This window comes from Haliotis rubra, unplaced genomic scaffold (assembly GCF_003918875.1).
Source record: "Haliotis rubra isolate DU_JTF1 unplaced genomic scaffold, ASM391887v1 Scf501, whole genome shotgun sequence".
Taxonomy (NCBI): domain Eukaryota; kingdom Metazoa; phylum Mollusca; class Gastropoda; order Lepetellida; family Haliotidae; genus Haliotis; species Haliotis rubra.
The window spans coordinates 485807-502400 of NW_025767193.1; the positions used below are offsets into that span (position 1 = coordinate 485807).

Below are 16594 nucleotides of genomic sequence, written 5' to 3' on the forward strand. Positions count from 1 at the left end.
GAGTTTAAATGGCATAATTCGAAGCGCATCGTTTCGGAGGCATCGTTTGACCCCGGAAATAAGTCTGACAAATCCATACAGCGCGCCCGGCCTGCTGATTGGCCAAAATTGACGCATGCGCCGGTTTTGATTGACTGGATCGGTCTATTCAAGGAGTCTGATTACGCTCAGCTCTCCGCGAGTCAAGCAAGGTCTAATACCATTGTGAGAGAGGTATTAGCATTGTGACGTCATAACTGTAAACCACTTTGACGTCATACGTACGGCATGTACTACTAATGTAAATAAGGTGCAAAGAATCTCGTCAATACAATTACATATTGACATTATTGCTTCTTAAACGATCATAATCTTTGTTTTATTAAACCTGAGACTATATCCCTAGAGGAAATACCACTAATTATGATCTATTTGATTTTCTGCGATACTTACTACTGTCATGAACATTATAGTAAAGTTGATTCAAAATTTGGTGAAAGTCAAAACAAAAGTTTAGGAAAACACACATGAAATTGTCTTGAAGCGCTCACCTCCTACAAACCAGTGTGTAATTTAATATGAAGCTCATTTTCCAAATAACCATCAATAAACCTTGAACAATTTGTCAAAAACCAACATCTTAATAAACACAAGCTTTGGCTCAGTCTTCAAATATTAGTAACCACCTCAAAAGCTGATGATTAATAAGAAGAATTCCATCAAATCTGGGTTAAATATATGTATCAATATTTCATTCCGTTACATGAATAGTCAACTGAGATTGTTGTAACTAAATAAAGTTATTCTGTTCCAGGACTGGATAATGCCTGACCAAGGTGTGACCAAAACGTAGCCTTTGCTTTTTCAAATTCACTGAATGTTGAAATAACTTTGATGAGTTGTGATATTAGCAATCACTTTTAGAATTATCTTATTAGTAAATATATTATTTAAAATACATTTAAAAGCAGGAGCCAACAAACTAAGTTAATACCAAGTGATTGCCCTGCCATGATATGTAAAGTTTTTGTTTGCCTAGTTCTGCCTTGAAATCATATGAATCTGATATGTCAATCATTTAAATAATTATTTATAATTGATTAGATTATTATTTATTTTATTACCCTTTCACATTTACTAAAGAAAGCATGATTCATAAAACATACCTTGCTATCATATCCAGTGAATTAATGCAAATGGCAGTTGTAATATTGCTCCTAAAATGTACCAATATACATGTATGTGAATAATTCATGTTGTCATAATTAAGAAATACACTTTATGTCACTCCGTCCATTTCTCCAGAAAGTCACTATTCTTCTCACATAATTTTCGTATTCGATCCACATGGAGGAAGGTATTTCAATTCAAGATCCCATGTATCTTTTAATAAAAATTCTGAAATAATATATTCTAATTTACTCATTAGAATTAATTTTTAAAATTTTTGATATTGTATTATAGGCAACTTCTGACACCTATTTCCGTTTGAATAAAAAAAATTTACTCCTCGAATATTTTGCACCATTAATAAGATATTGTAGGCCTTCAGATTGTGCTTTTGAAACATAAAACATCCTAAAATGTTTGACAAATTTAAGAATATCTAGAGCGAAGGGAACAATATCCGCCACATTGTTCTTTCATGTAACAATGTTTGCTATTTCGGTCAACCCTAACCGAAACCAGATCGCTGTCAGATTTGTTTACATTGTGTCATGGCTTTCTCGCCTGTCTCATTTCAGCTTTATGGCCTACCAACTCAATGCCCAGTAGTGACTAAAAACGTTAAGCAAAAATAATTTGGTAGTTGCAAGAATTGTCCGTGTTTATAACACTTGCAAAGTCTTAAACTCCTATTGTTGTCATCTATTGGTAATGATTTTGCACATGTGCAAAAAGTGTGTAAATTCGTGCATATTCTCATCTGCAGGCAGACGTAGGTTTTGTGAATGATGGTGCAGACATTTAACTGATCGTTAGACCTATCACACTCCTTGATCCGCCTCAATTTTTTTGTCTTGACCGTAATGGTTTTGCTAAAGATACACATCAACTTGCAGCAATATGTAATAAATATAACGAGTTTAAATGGCATAATTCGAAGCGCATCGCTTCGGAGGCATCGTTTGACCCCGGAAATAAGTCTGACAAATCCATACAGCGCGCCCGGCCTGCTGATTGGCCAAAATTGACGCATGCGCCGGTTTTGATTGACTGGATCGGTCTATTCAAGGAGTGTGATTACGCTCAGCTCCCCGCGAGTCAAGCAAGGTCTAATACCATTGTGACAGAGGTATTAGCATTGTGACGTCATGACTGTAAACCACTTTGACGTCATACGTACGGCATCACGCGATGTTATTACACAATATGTAATAACATTGTAAAATTATTAAACAGTGATATCTTCAACGGGTGAGTAATAAATAGAGAATTTATTTATTACTCACCCAACATTAGCAAAATAATATCGAGCAAAGTCCTTCTTTCCTGAGAATTCAACGAGTGTGACGACTCTCAGCTTTCCACGAGTCAAGCAAGGTCTAATACCATTGTGACAGAGGTATTAGCATTGTGACGTCACAACTGTAAACCACTTTGACGTCATACGTACGGCACCACGCGATGTTATTAAACAATGTGTAATAACATTGTAAAATTATTAAACAGTGATCTATCTTCAACGGGTGAGTAATAAATAACTATATACAATATACAGTATGTAACACTTACGGCTTTGCCAACTCTTATGTGTGTGCGGGGCGGTGGGGTAGCCTAGTGGGTAAAGCGTTCGCTCGTCACGCCGAAGGCCCGGGTTCGATTCCCCACATAGGTAAAATGTTTGAAGCCCATTTCTGGTGTCCCCCGCCGTGATATTGCTGGAATATTGCTAAAAGCGGCGTAAAATCAAACTCACTCACTCACTCACTTATGTGTGTGCGGTTATTATTGGGGAGAGCGTATCAGCTATCTGTGAGGATGAATCGGGTGGTCAGGGTCGCTGACTTGCTTGACACATGTCATCGTATCCCAATTCTGTAGATCGACGTAACGGTTAATGCTGTCATACATTGTTCAAAAAATACATGATGTCTTATTCGGTATGTGACATCACTAGAGTTGCATACCTTGGTCATTCCAGGATCTGCTGCTGGTCTAAGGGACAAGAATCACCCTGGTTATGAATATGTTTGCCAGTACCATGTTCCTCATACACCACCCGTGAACATCCGGGTTAAAATTGGTCTTCAGTAACCCATGCTTGTCGTAAGAGGCGACTAACGGGATCGGGTGGTCTGGCCGCTGACTTGGTTGACACACGTCATCGTATCCCAATTGCGTAGATAGATGCTCATGCTGTTAATCACTGGATTGTCTGGTCCAGACTCGATTATTTACAGACCGCCGCCATATAGCTGGAATAGTGCTGAGTGCGGCGTAAAACTAAACTCACTCACTCTGGTGCCAGTCACTACGAATCAAGGCTTGATCGGAAAAACAATTTGGTCCAACGCCCAAGTCTAGTAAAATTAGCTTTATTAAAAATAGCTAGACGAAGGTACCTGCTTGTGACATGTCAAATGTAGAGCAATACACCTTTCTTCAGTGAAACATGTGTTGTATCGGTGAATTAATCGGCTATACGCCTTCATATCAATTGTTTTATGGACATACGTATTTCAACAAACTATGAAGGACTCAATCTGAAAATATACCATTAAAAAGTAGGGAATATTGGATTTACAAGATTGATAAAATGATGAAGCCAAGGAGGAACCAGATGATAAAGAGAAATTAAGGGAAAATGTAACAATTTATTCCATTCCTTTGGAAATGTTTCAACTGTATGGATATATATTTCTTTTTCTTATATGCATTGGCATTGGCTAGCGGTATGCTCCCCTACCTTTTTTGAATGATATAATTCACATTTTCAAGGACGAGAACTCATATGCTGGTTGTCATACCACATAATTTGTGCTGGTCTCCTTTTTAACAACTCTTAGTTATATCAGTGGGCACTGTTTTCGTAAGTAAATTAGACTGTGATTTACTTAGAAATTCAAGAACACGTCAGCAGAGAATTCTAGTGATAACTGTCTTCTTTTTTTTTATCCATCTGTTACTTTCTTAACATTGTAACATTGAAATATTGTCTTTCGCGTACCAGATAATAATTTCATGGCATCTGGCGTCCTGTATAGTGGCATCTTGAATACCATTTAACATAGCACCAAAAGGTGGATGACATCTTAAGTATCAGTATTAATGAAGAATGCGAGTTGTAAGAAACGAGCTCAGGAATCGAACCGGAAACCTGTCGACGATGAACGAAATCGTTAGCTTTTAATATGTGTTTAGAGTTAGCTCCCCTGAAAGTTACTCGACTTTCATGCGAGGTAAGGGACTTAGGAAGCACTGTTTGTTTTGTTTCGGTTGTACTTGTCCAATTTGTGACAGCTGTTAAAATATTACTTCTACTACTGTTGAAGTAATTGGCATGTTTTTGGAATTATACACACGGTGACAAGTGCTCGGTGATGGTCTCAGTGTAGACGTTGGACTTTGCTGTCAATGAACAGAGATTGTCCAGGTTTCACACAATGTTTTATGTTCACTGATGATTTAACCTCTACCATTGTCTACTGATATTAAATTGGCACCTATCTCACTTGCAAGTTTCTGCAACATTATCAAAACTAACGCGTTGTCAAAATTAAGCAAGGCATGGAACAACTGCCCCAAAAGCGGTAAGAGTTCCTTACGTGCTCCCCACCTAATTACTAATATAATTTTTTTTTACTAAGATATACAAGTACCGAAAGTACCTTATAAAATATGCGGGGGGTACGTGAGGAACTAAAAAGTTTTGGAGCTGATATTTCATGTTTTGGCTGCCAAATGATGTTTTGCGAAAATGAAAACATTCGCGTTTGAAGTGTTTTTAGATATAATTGATTGTGACATATTGTTTTACTATTACTGGCTAGCAAACAGACCTTTATCACCGCGTAACAGTTATCGCCAAGACACCAGTATCATACGTGCGCAGTTCCGGTCAATAACAATTCCGGTATTTTTAACAACAATAAAGGACAGTAAAAACATTTCTTCGCAATAGGTACCATAAGAGAAAAATTAAAGATAAAGTTATGAACCCTTTAAACTTGTTTTAACTTAGTCGGGGGGGATGTCCCACGACCTATATAACAGCAAGTTCAAGTTCACAAGTCATTAATTGTTCCATTCCCTATCAATCTACTGTAAATGAAACACTCAAATGGTCACACAATCAACCATTCGAAGTACTCTATAATATAGACATATATTATTTCACAAATGGCATGAGAAATTCTGAAATGGCGATAACTGTTATGTACAGTTAGTTGTGAGAAAACATCTATTTATACTGCCATGATTCCCTTCCGCCACATTATATGAAATCACCATCGGCAGCTGTAAACGGTCTGGACACATCGGTGAATAGCTAATTTAGCATCATAATTAATTCTGTTTCGTTATTTGAACAAACGGTGGAGAAATTCTGTAAATTCTGCTAAAATATGGCGATAACTGTTCGGCAGCCAGTTCACAAAAATCTGATCAGTATGTAGGATCACTGTGAATTTGAAAAAATATAGTTTCTTTTCTACGTACACTATACGACAGACTGGAATCACACATCATGACAGAAATCAGTGAAGATTGATGGTCATTTTTCTGTTATCTGCCCACACAACGGAAAACAGTCATTAAAAAATGCTTCACCAATTGTTCTGGGTGCTTGAAGATGTTAGAAAAACAATTTCATTAAATTGTTGAGTAAATATGTCTTTTTATACATGATATCAGAGACCATATAATATATTACATGGTCTCTGATAATATTTACCTAATTCACTCCCTATGAACAACTTTTAAATGTTATATTATGTTGTTTTTTTATTACACTTTCTCAGTAAACAAACCAAATAAGGTACTAGAATCTGTACTTTACTGGGAAAGTGTAATGCCAAATATAACATATGTTACATTTGACCTCTTTCTAAATGGCACCGTGTATTCACTGTGTTATAGCTTGTTATGTATATGTTATATGGCATGTATATGACATGATAAGTAGAACTAGTAACAGAGAGTTGGCCTGATAAGGTATATATAAAACCAGACCACAGTCTATCTGTGTCAAACAGCATGACCCATAATCAGTGCAAAGTACAAGGTCGCTGGGGAAATACAATGTCTGGTCACGTACACAGCTTCAGTCAGTGGTTAATAACAGATCTGCGTGTTACTTTTGTTGAATGGTAAGTTGTGTATATTCTGATGGAATATACTCATATAGTTGAAATATAGGGGTCTTTGTTGTGTGGAGGTATCAGCTGATGTCATACATGCAATACAAGTGGATGTTTATTGTTTATATATTTATTGCAGATGGATCATACAGCTGACAAGTAGAAGGCTGCGTTTTGAAAAACTGACTTGTTGACTGTTGAAATGGCAGAGCGTCTTCAAACTGTGATTGGTCATGTGACAGGTTCTCGGACAATTGTATCCTTTCAGCTGGTATATTGTCAGTGATCTCATTGATACTTTGGTATGGATGATACTAGAATCATCAGTTTGTCAGACCGCTGTACTCTAGGACTTGAACAGAGGAACTGATGGAGTCTATTCCCATTATGGCAGAGCGTACCTGTAAGCATAGAATAACACGAAGATATGTTGTTAACAGAGGACACGTCCAGAACATTTAATTCTCAAAGTTTGGCGAATTTTGGGTTTGAACAGAAAAAAATGGTTGCGGGGTATTGAAGTAAGTTGTCGAAGATTTTTCAGTGATTTCATCATTTTATTTGAAGTGTATCGTGATGGAACTAGTGGTTTTGTCAGTCCGTATTATAGTATGTAAGGTGACATGAGATGCCGGGTAATAATCAGATGTGTGATACTACTAATGGAGCACTATTCATATATTCGGCGATATTGTTCATACTTCTCTGTTTTTGAAATCCATGATTCATTTTGATTTTTGAATACAGAAAAAACATCCTTTATGCAATTGTTTATATATTTGATTTATGACCCATTTTTTATCATTTGTATTTTATTTCACATTAATAATCTATAAATAAATCAATTTAGATTTCTGTGCAAACACATATTTTAGTGCACAGCTGTTTCATATATCATTTTGTGATACAAACAATATTCAATAGCAGTGTGTCCATGGTGTTTGGTTGACATGAGAGAATTGCATACATGTATATATATATCTAAATATACTATCAGGAAATACTTTCATGCTTTCTGTTTTTGCCAATGAATTGTTTTTGTTTTAGATATTCTTTCATTACTTAGTTCTTTCATTACCTAACTGTCTACTAATCTGGTTGTCAGGCTCGATGCCTTAGTCCCCAGCAATATGTCTCTAGTTGGCAACTAATCTCAGCATCTGGTTGTCAGGCTTGGTGCCTTAGACTAAGGGTCCTCATATCCCAATGTCGCTTGTATCTCTAGATGAGAATAAGTCCAAGTCACATTAGATAAGGACTGACTTTATGGATATACAACTTCTTTATTCGGTTCTGTTTATCCATAAAGTTTGTCCTTATCTGATTCACCAACTTCTAAACATGCCACTCAAAGAAGTTACGAGTCACATGTTTCTAGTTGGTAAATAATAAATAATCTCAGGGTGTGGTTGTCAGGCTTGGTGCCTTGTGGGGGGCTTCTCATATTCCAATGTCACTTGTATTTCTGGATAAGAATACATGGGCGGATCCAGGAATTTTGAAAAGAGGGGGTTCGAACCCCCTGAACCCCCCTCTGGATCCGCCAATGGAATAGGTCCAAGTCACATGTCTCTAGTTGGCTACAAATCTCAGGGTGTGGTTGTCAGGCTTGGTGCCTTTTTGGGGGGGACTCCTCATATTCCAATGTCAGTTGTATTTCTTTATGAGAATACATCCTAGTCACATGTCTGTAGTTGGCTACAATTCTGGTTGTCAGGGACGATGTGTTAGATTGGGCGTCCTCATATCAGGGGGCCTGGATCATCATGATTTCAGTCAGTGGTATGTCTAGATGTGATCATTTGCAGACAAGCAAGCAGCTGTACATTTTTTATCTTGTAAAGTCTTCAATATATTATCCTGAGCTTGTGCAGCAGTTCGAGCCTGTATCCGGGCTGCAGACTGTAGGGGGTGGGGACCTCCAGCTGACGTACAACAAACCCCGTCTCTCGCTGGAACAACGGCAGTTCTACGAGGAGAATGGCTACCTGGTCATCAAGAAGCTGGTAGCGCAGAAGGACTTGGACAGATACAGGTGAGCTATGTTTGTGACATCACAAGCATAACTGCAAGAAGAAGAATCCAGTATGATGTCACCCTCAACTATACCAACTTGGTCCAAAATTTCTACCCGACCCCCTATTACCCATCCCAACCCGGCCTGGGTACCCGTTATAACATTAATTGTGAGTTATTCCCTTAAAAAAAATTAGTCATGGCCGAGATTAAGAGCGGCGTCTGGAAATATTTTAAATCTGTCGCATCGGGCACAAAGACAAAATGCATTTTGAGCTCAGTGCAGAGGTCACAGAGGAGGGGGAATACGTTATCGATGGGAAGACATCTGAACAACAGACATCCTTCTGCAACTGCATTCCTGGGTCTTGTAAATGTAAACAATTAGCTACTTGGCGTACTTGCAACCTATGTTACACGTGACATGCTTAGTTGTCACGGTATCTTGTGAGTTTTCAGTGCAAGTTTTGTTCACAATCTCAAACATAAGACAACAATCTTGTTGTAAATAAGATAATAACAATTAATTCTTCATTTATTAGTCACGTGATCAAAGTGGGTACGGGTAAGATGATGGGTACCCAGGTCCAACTCTTAACCCACACCTCCCGGGTATCCGGGTAACTCAGCCCTAATACCAACACCCTACATTCAACCATCTGTTGTTTAGACCCTTTATTGTCTCGCTTGTTGGTTCCTTGGTAATTTACTCATATGGTCGCTCACTCACTCGCTCAATTAGTCACTTATGTGTCACTCACTCACTCACACCATTCTTTATCCCACACCTCTCACTCTCTCTACTGTCTACCCGTAGGGAGAGATTTGAGAAGATTTGCAAGAAAGAAGTGAAGGTTCCACAGCTCCTCATCATGAGAGACGTCAGCATCTCAAAGTCCGAGTTTGTGCCTGGAGAACAAGCCGTCACCAAAATACAGGATTTTATGAACGATGAAGTCCTCTTTGACTACTGCTGCCTTCCTCAGGTGAGATGTTTGACCTTTAGCACCATTAATTTTAATACTGCATGTAAATATTTGTCACAAGTTGGTGTCTCTTATTGTGTTCACATCCCGTTTGTATGCTGTGTGCTTATGTCGCATGGCATACATGGTAGAAGTGTGAGGTAGAAGAATTCCCAGGTCAATACCTGGTGGAGTAGGTTCCTGGCACTCCTGTGAGTATTAAAGGTGGAATGTTTTCCTATGCCTATTCAACCTGTGAAGATCTGGGTTAGAATTGATCTTCAGTAAATTATGCTTGTTGTAAGAGGCGACTAACGGGATCGGGTGGTCAGGCTCGATGACTTGGTTGACACATGTCATCATAAAACTAAACTCACTCATACCCTATGCCTATTCGGTGTGAGTAGGTCCCAGTATTCCTATGCCTATTCAGTGTGAGTAGGTCCCAGTACTCCTATGCCTATTCAGGGTGGAGTAGGTCCCAGTATTCCTATGCCTATTCAGGGAGGAGTAGGTCCCAGTATTCCTATACCTATTCAGGGAGGAGTAGGTCCCAGTATTCCTATACCTATTCAGGGAGGAGTAGGTCCCAGTATTCCTATGCCTATTCAGGGAGGAGTAGGTCCCAGTATTCCTATACCTATTCAGGGAGGAGTAGGTTCCAGTATTCCTATGCCTATTTAGCGTAGGTTCCCAGGATTCCAGCTGGTATTCATGGTGGAATAGGTTCCCTGTACTCTATTCTTGTCAACATGGCTGAGAGATCTCTCTGCCTTGGCAGGATGTCTTGGAGTCACTTTCTCAAGCTGCTGATCCTAGTGTTGAATTCACAGACTCAATGCGTATACTGTTTAAAGTATTGTGTTGCTGGTTGCAGGTCGTGGACTACGTGGAATGTTTCACTGGTCCTAACGTCATGGCCATGCACACTATGTTGATCAACAAACCACCTGATCCAGGTACACCCTAATCCAGCCAGCTTTGTCTCGCCTTATGCTAGTACAATATGTGTGGTCTACCGAGAAGAGTAACTTCATTCAATATTTGTAACCTTTTTAAGGTGTAACTATGTGTCAATATTTTCATGAACTATTTTGGGGGAATAAATTTGTAAGAATATATAACAGAACTTGATTAGCTACTCCTTAATATATTTGAAAAATGTAATGATTCAGAAAGTAAGATAGATTATATTTCTATTTTAAATGAAGCTATCCTGTCTTGCTTTCAATTGTCGAAGCAATATTTTGATCAGACTCTAGAATTGAACTCGAATTAATAATTAGAGTTTTATGTACCAAATATAAAATGTAAGGAATCATGAACATTTTGTGATATTGTTATAATGTCTGTGCTCATTATAAAAAAGGTATCCCAAAATATTTATGATGCCAAACATTTTTTTGTTTGTACACTTGAAGAGAATAGTGGAAAAGGTTAGAGACTAAGTAAATGTCTAATTGGTTCCAACATTTGTCCCTGCCAGGCAAGAAGTCATCACGGCACCCCATGCACCAGGACTTGTACTACTTTCCCTTCAGACCGGCTAAAAGAATTGTGTGTTCCTGGACGGCCATGGAACCAGTCAACAGACAAAATGGCTGCCTTGTAGTTCTGCCCGGCAGCCACAAGGGGGAGCTGCTGGAACATGGCTACCCTGAGTGGGAGGTGGGTGATATGTCTCATGCACCGCTGCAGGTTCAGTTGAGTAAAATGTGTCTATCGGGATGAACAGTTAGTTATAGCTGCATCGATGCAGGTTCCGCTATATTATCTGTGTTTCCAGAATAATGAACATCTGTTCCTATGTTCTATGTATGGTGTGTTTTAGGGAGCCGTCTGCTCCCATCTGTGTTCTATGTATGGTGTGTTTTAGGGAGACGTCTGCTCCCATCTGTGTTCTATGTATGGTGTGTTTTAGGGAGACGTCTCCTCCCATCTGTGTTCTATGTATGGTGTGTTTTAGGGAGACGTCTCCTCCCATCTGTGTTCTATGTATGGTGTGTTTTAGGGAGACGTCTGCTCCCATCTGTGTTCTATGTATGGTGTGTTTTAGGGAGACGTCTCCTCCCATCTGTATTCTATGTATGGTGTATTCCAGGGAGACATCTGCTCCCATCTGTGTTCTGTGTATGGTGTATTCCAGGGAGACATCTGCTCCCATTTGTGTTCTGTGTATGGTGTGTTCCAGGGAGATGTCTGCTCCCATCTGTATTCTATGTATGGTGTATTCCAGGGAGACATCTGCTCCCATCTGTGTTCTGTGTATGGTGTGTTCCAGGGAGATGTCTGCTCCCATCTGTATTCTATGTATGGTGTATTCCAGGGAGACATCTGCTCCCATCTGTGTTCTGTGTATGGTGTGTTCCAGGGAGATGTCTGCTCCCATCTGTGTTCTATGTATGGTGTGTTCCAGGGAGACGTCTGCTCCCATCTGTGTTCTATGTATGGTGTATTCCAGGGAGACGTCTGCTCCCATCTGTGTTCTATGTATGGTGTGTTCCAGGGAGACGTCTGCTCCCATCTGTATTCTATGTATGGTGTGTTCCAGGGAGACAGCTGCTCCCATCTGTATTCTATGTATGGTTTATTCCAGGGAGACAGCTGCTCCCATCTGTATTCTATGTATGGTGTATTCCAGGGAGACGTCTGCTCCCATCTGTATTCTATGCATGTTGTCTGCTCCCATCTGTATTCTATGTATGGTGTGTTCCAGGGAAACGTCTGCTCCCATCTGTGTTGTATGTATGGTGTTCCAGGGAAACGTCTGCTCCCATCTGTATTCTATGTATGGTTTATTCCAGGGAGACAGCTGCTCCCATCTGTGTTCTGTGTATGGTGTATTCCAGGGAGACATCTGCTCCCATCTGTATTCTATGCATGTTGTCTGCACCCATCTGTATTCTATGTATGGTGTGTTCCAGGGAAACGTCTGCTCCCATCTGTGTTGTATGTATGGTGTTCCAGGAAAACGTCTGCTCCCATCTGTATTCTATGTATTGTGTATTTCAGGGAGACGTCTGCTACCATTTGAATTGTATGTATGGTGTATTCCAGGGAGACGTATGCTCCCATCTGTGTTCTGTGTATGGTGTATTCCAGGGAGACGTCTGCTCCCATCTGTGTTCTGTGTATGGTGTATTCCAGGGAGATGTCTGCTCCCATCTGTGTTCTGTGTATGGTGTATTCCAGGGAGATGTCTGCTCCCATCTGTGTTCTGTGTATGGTGTATTCCAGGGAGACGTCTGCTCCCATCTGTGTTCTGTGTATGGTGTATTCCAGGGAGATGTCTGCTCCCATCTGTGTTCTGTGTATGGTGTATTCCAGGGAGACGTCTGCTCCTATCTGTATTCTATGTATGGTGTATTCCAGGGAGACGTCTGCTACCATTTGTATTGTATGTATGGTGTATATCAGGGAGACATCTGCTGAAAGCTGTATTCTATGTACGTTGTGTTCCAGGGAGGTGTGAACAAGATGTACCATGGCATCAAGAACTATGACCCCAGCTATCCCAGGGTACACCTGGAGATGGAGGCAGGGGACACAGTCTTCTTCCACCCAATCCTCATTCACGGCTCAGGCACCAACAAGACGAAGGGCTTCCGGAAGGTACAAGATAGACACAATAGTCCTGGTTATCAACAGATACAATATTCCTTTTTTCCTAAACAGACTGATACACACAGCACTTATTGAAATCAACCTGTGATGCACACTGGCGACTCCAGCATGAACGCTCACAGTGTCTAGGAGGAACACTGACAGGCTCTAGGGTGAACACTGACCATCTCTAGGATGGACACTTGACTCCAGAGTGAACACTGACAGACTCCAGGTTGAAAACAGACAGGCTCTAGTATGAATGCTGACAGACCCAAGGGCGAACACAGACAGACCCTACGAGGAATGGTGACAGATACTGGGGTGAACCCTGACAAGCTCTAGGAATAACATTCACTGACTCTCAGATGACTCTAGGATTAATGCTGACAGATACTAGGACGGACACTGACAGACTCTAGTAAAAACACTGACAGACTCCTGATTTTAACACTGACAGACTCCTGAATTAACACTGACAGACTACTTCTCCTTTCAGTCCATCTCCTGCCACTATGCCACGGGCAACATGGAGTACATTGACGTAGAGAAAGACCACGTCCAGTCCACCATTGCTGATGAGGTGCTGGACCTGGCTGTGAAGAGAACTGGCCTGGACCGAGACCAGATCAGATTTGCTGTGAGTGTTGTATGTTTATATCAATGCAACGTCTGTGTAATATGTTTCCATGTAGCATGCACTAGACGTATGTCTTTCCCTACTCAACTGTTACCATATCAATAATGGTACATAAATCGACACATGAAGATACGGGTTAGAATTGGTCTTCAGCAGCCCATGCTTGTTGTAAGAGGCAACTAATGGGATCGGGTGGTCTGGCTCGCTGACTTGGTTGACACATGTCATTGTATCCCAGTTGCACAGATCAATGCTCATGCTGTTGATCACTTGATTGTCTGGTCCAGACTTGATTATTTATGGATCGCTGCCCTATAGCTGGAATATTGCTGTCATTAAACAGCAAACAAAGAAGTCTTTTATTGTCATAATGCAATGAGATGTTGTCGTACTGTGATGGTTACTGCTATGGTGGTGTCAAGGAAGACACAATGTTGAACTCTATGATTAGGTGGGACCTTGAAGAGCTAATGAAGCTCGAGTTGGCATGCTGTGACAATATGTAGGGTGGTGATGAGAGGCGGATCCAGAGCAATTCCCCCTAACCTTTGGACTGTATAATATATGTGCACCTCCCCACTTCTCCAAAATCCTGCATCTGCTCCTGGTGATGATGTTGTTTGTTGATTAATGCTACACTCAGAAATATTCCACTTATATGGAGGCAGTCTTTAAAGATAGTCATTGTAATCAGTCGAGCATCGTTGTGTCGAACTCTGATAACTTGATATCTCGGTTGTCTCGATATAACATCTCGGTCCCGGGCAAAAACCTTCATATTTTATCATTATTCAAGCTCTTTTAACTCAATACGGATGTCTCAATATTTCGGATATCTCGATATAATTTCATGGTCCCAACAAGCAAAATTACCCTTTTAACTCGATATTTGTAAAGAAACTTGATATTCACCTACCTATCATGGGCAAGTATCCCTGTGAACTGAGGTTGTTTCCACACATTTACACACAGTGCGGCATGAATGAAAGGGATGTGGTAGTGTAAACTAATTAGGGCTAAGGGATGGTGGGGTAGCCTAGTGGTTAAAGCGTTGGCTCGTCACGCCGAAGACCCGGGTTCGAATGTGACCCGGGTTCAATGTGTGAAGCCCATTTCAGGTGTGTCCAGCCGTGATGTTGCTGGAATATTGCTAAAAGCGGCGTAAAACTCAGTCAGTCAGTAATTAGGGATAATTGAGTTGAAGGTGTCACTTGTTTGTTATTTAATTAGGATTAATTAAGAAGGAATTAATTAGTAAGTACTCACTGTTACGAATAAACACTACTGATAACGGATTATAGTTTCAAATCAAAACATACTGAGAAGCGTTTTGTTTTCTTTCATGGTGATATGTAATGATATGTCCTGGTCCGATGTCGCGAAGTTCGGATAACTCGATATTTTTTATAGATGGTGAGGAATTGTTGCTTCTTTAGCATAGACTGATATCTACTCTCTGAAATGAGTGTTTTACAGAAAAAACAGTTCCTAAATTATAATCATAAAATGTAATGAAAAGGAGCCCAGTAACATTTCCATTTTCAGAAAGTGATATTGTGGATATCTAGACCAGCCACACATTCTAGATTTGAATGGGCTTTCTTGGATAAAATTGTTTCAGGGTCTGTATGATGGACTACTTTTAGCAATATTCTTGAATATGAAAGCAGGATATACTCAGATGTCACAGATACCACTGTTGGGAACCAAACTCAGGTATTTGGTGTGACAAGTAAAGCTTGAACTACTTGCCTTCCAACCACCTCACTGTGCAGATTGTGTGAGTTATGTCCCTTGGACTAGATGCCACAACACAATAATTTTGACATTTTTTGTTTTCATTTTTTTAAAGGATATCTGGAAGTTTAGGAGTCGCCTGGTGAAAGGGGAAGATTGCAGCACTTGAAGTCATCAATCCAGACATGTAAACAACCAAAGACAAAGCTTTAAGTCCCTTGTTGATTGGTTCTTGAGTGCTTGTACAAAGTGCTTAAGTGACTTCTCTCCTGTTAATCCCATTGACCTCCGTGTTATGCTGTGATCTTTGGACATTAATCCTGCCTTTAGTCCTATTCAGCCACAGAAATTGTAAATCAGAAATTGTTTGTAAGACTTGAGCTTGATATTAGACATACACTGATGACGAGTCAATATAATTATTAGGTTTGAAATGGTACGGTTCGTATTGTGGTACAAGGCCTTTGGTTCTGTCCATTTCGGTTTGGTATATGCGATATTATCATGGTGGAGAAAACAAGAGCCTAACCGTACATTGTTTAATTGGATTTTTAAATCTTCTATACCCAAGATAAGAAGATAAGATTTGCCATTTCATGTGTACAAGTTTCTGATCGACTCAAGACGGTGGATGTACAGTGTGCCAAAATGAATAAGTGTGAAGAATGTTGTTAATATTGTACAAATATATTACACATAAATTATGCATCATCCCGGTCATGTAAATACATTTTGTATATGTCAGAAAAAACCGTGAACTGAATGTCTCGGTGATCTCTAAATAAAATTATTTGTTGATGAAATGCATGGCATGTTATTGCAAGTACATATTGGGAGTATTCATACATCAAGAACAATACATCAAGATGACTGATGTTGACAGATTAACAGGGATGGCACCAGGAAACTCTATTTTCAGCGGAAAACTTATTATTGTGTCATCGAATGGGAGTTTAGGGAGGCGATTTTGAAATATAATCGGTGGAAATCCGCTGATTGGCGGAAAAATTGCCATCCCTGTGACATTGCTCTCCTGTACCATCCGGTTGCAACTCCTAAAGAAATCATCACTAAAATGGCCCCAACTTACCCTGGGAAAAGGAAAACCTGAAGTGGTGATGATTGTTGATATTAATTAATTTGGTACAGTGGATATGAGGAGCATGGTACTGGCAAACATTCATAACCAGGGGGGATTCTTGTCCATTAGACTAGTAGCAGATCCTGGAATGACCAAGGTATGGAACTCTAGTGATGTATGATGTGAATAGAAGTAAGATATGATTGTTATCCCAGGACCAGTATCAGATCCTGGCACAGCCAAGGGATGACACTCTGTCATGTGTTTACTG

General features: G+C 39.9%; 1 protein-coding gene across 3 annotated transcripts; it reads left to right on the forward strand.

The window, feature by feature from the left end:
* The first annotated feature begins 4314 nt into the window (after nucleotides 1-4314).
* Nucleotides 4315-16045, forward strand: LOC124291902 (phytanoyl-CoA dioxygenase, peroxisomal-like). Of its 3 annotated transcripts, none has more exons than XM_046728969.1 (9): nucleotides 4315-4382; nucleotides 6421-6537; nucleotides 8156-8316; nucleotides 9115-9283; nucleotides 10140-10221; nucleotides 10749-10930; nucleotides 12725-12874; nucleotides 13365-13505; nucleotides 15358-16045. In XM_046728969.1, exons 2-9 carry the CDS (start codon nucleotides 6484-6486, stop codon nucleotides 15409-15411), a joined length of 993 nt encoding a protein of 330 aa, XP_046584925.1. In that variant the 5' UTR covers nucleotides 4315-4382; nucleotides 6421-6483; the 3' UTR covers nucleotides 15412-16045. The 3 variants fall into 3 exon arrangements, with proteins under 3 accessions (XP_046584925.1, XP_046584924.1, XP_046584926.1); XM_046728968.1 differs by lacking the exon at nucleotides 4315-4382 and adding an exon at nucleotides 6197-6290; XM_046728970.1 differs by lacking the exon at nucleotides 4315-4382 and adding an exon at nucleotides 6197-6290 and having other exon boundaries at nucleotides 10836-10930.
* The last annotated feature ends 549 nt before the right edge of the window (nucleotides 16046-16594 follow it).

Coding starts and splice junctions, on each gene's coding strand:
- LOC124291902 (XM_046728969.1), top strand. CDS start 6,484: ATGGCAGAGCGTCTTCAAACTGTGATTGGTCATGTGACAGGTTCTCGG. Junction 6,538..8,155: donor TGACAGGTTCTCGGACAATT/GTATCCTTTCAG, acceptor GAGCTTGTGCAG/CAGTTCGAGCCTGTATCCGG. Junction 12,875..13,364: donor AGACGAAGGGCTTCCGGAAG/GTACAAGATAGA, acceptor TTCTCCTTTCAG/TCCATCTCCTGCCACTATGC.